The sequence below is a fragment of the Mastomys coucha genome, unplaced genomic scaffold (genome assembly GCF_008632895.1).
Source record: "Mastomys coucha isolate ucsf_1 unplaced genomic scaffold, UCSF_Mcou_1 pScaffold22, whole genome shotgun sequence".
In the NCBI taxonomy this organism is placed as follows: domain Eukaryota; kingdom Metazoa; phylum Chordata; class Mammalia; order Rodentia; family Muridae; genus Mastomys; species Mastomys coucha.
In genome coordinates, this window is record NW_022196905.1 from 248788650 (window position 1) to 248794221 (window position 5572).

Genomic DNA, 5572 nt, shown 5'->3' on the forward strand with positions numbered 1-5572 from the left:
AGGAGAAGAAGGAGAAGAAGGAGAAGAAGGAGAAGAAGGAGAAGAAGGAGAAGAAGGAGAAGAAGAAAAGACTCCACCCTAGGTAGGCTAGCTGACTGTGGCAAAGCAAAGTCTGATTCAGCCCACTCAAGGCTGGGGAAGGGCATAGATAGATAGATAGATAGGTAGGTAGGTAGGTAGGTAGGTAGGTAGGTAGGTAGATAGATAGATAGATAGATAGATAGATAGATAGATAGATAGATAGATAGATAGATAGATAGATGATAGAAGTTTACTCAGCTCACAAAGTCTGGAAGCTGAGTGGTCTAAGATCAGAGGACCGCATCTGGTAAGGACCTCTTGCTGGTGAGTGCTCCCCCAAGGAGACCCAAACTCATAAGGGGTGAATCTAAGTAGGGGAGGGGAGTGGGATGAAACAAGACTGGATGCAGATACACTCTCAAACCATTAGCCCAATCAATATGTTAATCCATGGATGGATTCATTCATACAAGAAGCTGTCATCATGACCTAGTCTTCTCTGAGAGATCCCACATCTTGGGGATCTCTCCTCCTCATGGAGATTAATTTTCAACATAAGTTTTAGTAATGACATTCAAACCATAGAAGCCTGTGACCTGCATCCTCATAGGGGTATTCTGAGCACTTACATGCATGTGTGCATGAAATAGGTCTACAAGGCCATCTCCTTAGCACGCAGCCCATAGCAAGCATTCCATATACTTTAGACATTATAGCAGTTAGCATGTAAAATGGAGAATGGAAATAACAGCAAATAGGAGAATCGGTCTGTCACAGTCACTTGGGGATCCTGCTAAAGTCCTATCCCAAATGCTTCTGGTCAGAGCATCTGGGACTCATGGACAATTAAATGTGCTAGGATGCAAATGGTGCCTTTCAGTCTTGTTCAAGCCAGAATGCCCCATCTTTCATGTGAATGGAAGGAGAGACAAACTAGATATGAAGAACAATTACAGTTCCCCCCACCAGCACTATCTAGCTATGTCTTAAAGCACATTGTTAACATCTCTTGGCCTCAGTTTCTTAGTAGCAAAGTTGGCTTAATAATGAGTAATACTTACCTGCAAAGACCTCAGCCCCACAATGGTCTAGGACATTACATTGCAGCCTGCCTAGCCTCACACAAACACAAGTTCTTTGCTCTCTGAGAATGGAAGGGCTCAGCTTGGGTTCCTGATGGTTTCTTTAGGATCCTGTGTGAGTCAAGGTACTTTGTTTCCCTTTCAGACTGACTGTCCTGACTTCCACACAGAAAAAGTTATTAATGCAGCCCCAGGAGCCCAGGGTGGCACTGAAGTCAGCGTGGAAGTCTTCTTTGAGCCCAGCCATCTGGGTGAGACCAAAGGCATCCTGTGCCTGTCGTCACTCATAGGTGGGGAATATATCATCCCACTCTTTGGAATCGCTCTGCCCCCCAAGCCCCAAGGCCCCTTCCTAATCAGAGCCGGATACAACATCATCATCCCTTTCAAGAATGTCTTCTTGCACTCAACAAGCTTCTCCTTCATTGTGGAGAACCCAGCCTTCACCATCCGGGCCGCAGAGAGCGTGCGGCCCAAGAAGATCAACAACATCACCGTCTTCTTTGAGGGGAACCCATCGGGCAGTAAAACCCCTATCACCACTAAGCTGATTGTCACCTGCCCTCAGTGTGAAGGCACCGAATCTGGAATCAAATGGGTTTATTATCTGAAGGGGATCACCCCTTAAGTCACAATGTGTCAACTGGAGGGCTGTCCGCTCAGCCTATGAGCTGTGCCTCATGCTGTCCCAACAAGGAATAGGGAAGAAAGGGGGAGTTTCCCAAGGACTTTCTTGTACGTGTTTAATTGTAAGAGAAATGATTTCTATATTATATGTTACAAATACAGATGTAAAATTTATGTTCCACATTAAAATTTATAGTGGCACACAACAGATCTACATTCAGGCCAAATGAATCACCCAACAGTCTCAATAGCTGCGCTCCCCCACACCTAGGCATGCTGAAGTGATCCCAGTTTGTAAGGAGATACAGGTACCCCACTCGGGACCTTCACACAGCACTTATGAGTGTCCAGTGCAAGGAGCTGCTGGCTCTTCTTAAATGTCATCACCCCCAGATATGACTGTATTTTGATGTGATGCCGTTTCTGCTTTCTCATAAAAGTCAAAGGGGCAGGCAGCATCTTTGGAGTGACAAACAGGTCACACTAGGACGACTTGGGGATTACGACCCTCACTCTACCCACCCCCTCACTGTTCCTCTTGTGTTTTATACCATCAGCCTCCAGATCCCATGTCTATTGTCTGCAAGAGGTAAATCTTCATTGAAATTTGGATCCTGGAGAATGCTAATGGAGGCCCCCCCTCCCCAGCTATAAGTATAGCAGTCAGCCAGAGGACACTGGTTCTCTGCTCATCTGGATACATCCACCCACCTATTTCTCACCCAAAACCTACCCTCGACAAATACTGGTTGAATTGGGCTGGGGGGGAGCATGGTTATCATATATTCTTACACATATATACACATAAAATTGCAGGGTGAGAACAGGGATCACACAGCAAACACAGTCATTCATGGGTGTGACTTTATCTCAGTCAGGAATCCTATCATGGTAAGGACCTCCTTCCAATTTTATATGTTTGAAACTGCCATTATGTCATATGCTCTTAAAGGGTGGCCACCTAGGTGAGTGTCTTTCCTGTATGTCCCTCAGGAAGTTCCACCCACACAGAGATGTGGAGAACCTGCCTCATTCCAGAGGCCTAAACTCCACATCCACCTCTTTCCCCCAGGGCCTCATAGTATCTATTAATAGGACCACCAGCCTATTGGGGCCATGTGTTAAATCAATAAGATTAAACACTGGCCCTAGAATAGATTTGTTTCTACAGATGCCTAGCTCTCACTGAGTGTCCCAGCTTCCTCTGGCTTTTCTTATTCCAGGCAGCTCCCTGCAAGAGAGTGGGGAGGTATAATAGCTGATGGCCACCGGGAATGAAGTCTCTAAAGAAGTGGATGTCCAGCCAGGTGGTGGTGGTGCACGCCTTTAATCCCAGCACTTAGGAGGCAGAGGCAGGCAGATTTCTGAGTTTGAGGTCAGCCTGGTCTACAGAGTGAGTTCCAAGACAGCCAGGGCTACACAGAGAAACCCTGTCTTGAAAAACAAAAACAAAAAAAAAAAAAGTGCATGTCCAAATGGTCCCTGGACCATCCCCAGAAGCAGCACCTGGGAAATTCTCACACTCCAACATAAACTTGTTGAGTTAGAAACTGTGGGATACAACCCAGCAATGTGCCTTTTAATAAGCCCAGTACCTATTATAGGCATGGAGGAGATAGTTTAGGCATTCTCTTTGGTTGATTGGTTGGGGGTTTGCTGCTTCAGTTCTTTTGACACAGGATCTCAATATACAGCTTAAGTTGGCTTAGAAGTCCATTGCTCTTGCCTTAGCCTCGTGAGTGGATTACAGTGTGTGGTACCACACTGACTTAAATGGTGGTGCTGTGTGTGTGTGTATGTGTGTGTGTGTATGTGTGTGTGTGTGTGTGTGTGTGTGTGTGTGTGTGTGCACGCACTCGAGTGGGTGCATGGGGGTCGGAAAAGAGTCTCAGTCCTTGCCTTCTACCTAAAGACAGGGTCTCTCTTGTTCACTTCCCCTTGTGCCAGGCCAGCTGGCCTGTGATACAGAGATTCTCCTATAATAGCCTCCCATCTCCCAATATGGGCATGCTGGGATTGTGTGCACTCCTGTCTCCAGTTTTTAGTTAGGTTCTTATATTTGAACTTAGATCATCAGACTTGTGCAGCAAGTGATTTGCCCACTGAGGCATCTCCCAAGCCCTTAGAGGCAGGAAAAAGAACCTCTACTTTCTGTACCCCCTCAAACCCTCAACCAATACGTGCTACACACAACAGAGTGCCAAGCTAAGTTTTTCCTATAGTGCCTTTAAACTCAGACCTATAGCTCATAACCAATTCATTTCATAGTCAACAAAGATACTACTAATAGGGACCAGCAGGATGGCTCAGCAGGTGAAGGCAGTTGCTACCATGCCTAACAACCTGAATTCAATCCTAAGGACCCACATGGTTGAAGAGAACTGACTCTTGAAAGTTGTCCTTTGACTTCCACACATGTACCATGACATGCATTCCTGTAGACACACGTGCACATGTAATAATGTCATAAAATAATTTTTAAAAGATATAATTAATAGTTATAAAGCCAAAACTTAGATGATAGATTTTTTCCAGTGGTTGCATTGAGCAAAGGTCACACTAACCAGCTATCTGGGAGGATGTTAAAAATCAGTGAGCAGCTTCTATGAGCGATAGATACAGAGGCCATATGAAGTCAGCAGTTTCCCCATCTTCCTTTATGTCAGAATCTCTGGGGAGGACTTGCAAAACCAGATTGCTGGGTTATTCCTCTGAAACACCAGCTGAAAATTGCTTTGTCTTTGAAGAAACCCCTTTGATTGGGGTACAACATCACCTGAAGCTTCTAGGCTCATTATGACATGATTTTTACATGCATCGGTGTAACTGTCATTAACAGTTGGTAGAGAGCCATTCCAAAGTCCATAATGACAAGCAGACAAAAATGGGGCTTCAAGACAAATCATCACTATGAGAAAGCAGTGAACTTGCGGCCAGGCATATGAATCATCCTGTAGCCTGGAAGAGTCGGAGTAGGGAGTGCTGGCCAGCAGGGTCAGAGAAAGGGAAGGCAGGCAGAGACTGCAAGAATGGCCCCAGATCTTCATTCACAGTACGACAGTATTCATACAGCTAGTCCCTGTATGAATAAGTGACCTTAATTACTCTACATTGCTAACATTATCAGGGAAGTTTCTTTCTAGAAACTTCTGACCTAAAGGTAGGACAAAGCATGAGTTTGGCCTTTAAGGAGAAACTGGTTTCTTAGCAACCTGATTCAGAATGCAATTTCAGGAGAAAAGAACTCCTGCTGGTTGGAAGAGGAAAAAAAAATATGCAGCTTCAATTATTAAAGACCTTATTGTAGTGTGAATAGTGTGACCCTTGAGAAATTCAGTTCATATTTATAAAGGAGCCAACCCCAAAAAGAAAAAAAATGGATGAAATATTCTACTAGACATGGGTTCGCTGGAAACAAATGTGCCCTGGAGAAAACAGACCCAAATCACCCCATTACCTTGGTTTAATTTTATCATTGCATCAACCATCATCCAATCATGAATGTGGAAACTTGCATGGCATTTTGGAATGACCTTGACAAGTACTTAATTCAAGGTAAAAGGAGGAAGCTAGTAGAAAACATGTTTTCTTAGGGCATAAATCTCTCTAGATCGAGCCAAGCTTTTGTACTGGTTGGGCATGGAGGGGCTCCTTCCTCCATTCACTGGATTGTGTTGGGAAAGGTTTTGCCATGTGGAAAATCCTATTACTAAGAAAACACACTGTCTTGGATTCCTGTTGGTTAATATCTCCGTGACTTGAAGAATTTTGGATTGCACCCAGGATTTGTTTACTGTGGACACATAACATATGACTGCCAGCCTAGAAGATTAAATCAATCC

General features: G+C 44.5%; 1 protein-coding gene across 4 annotated transcripts in view; it reads left to right on the plus strand.

Annotated features, from left to right (window-relative positions):
- Positions 1-1940, plus strand: part of Hydin (HYDIN axonemal central pair apparatus protein) — a 421354-nt gene extending 419414 nt beyond the window's left edge. For 2 of the 4 annotated variants that reach the window (XM_031341421.1, XM_031341424.1), the window contains one exon: positions 1249-1940. In XM_031341421.1, the coding sequence (XP_031197281.1) occupies positions 1249-1731 (483 nt within the window). In that variant the 3' untranslated portion in view covers positions 1732-1940. The remainder of the gene's footprint in view (positions 1-1248) is intronic. The other 2 variants (XM_031341423.1, XM_031341422.1) reach the window with 1 other exon arrangement.
- The last annotated feature ends 3632 nt before the right edge of the window (positions 1941-5572 follow it).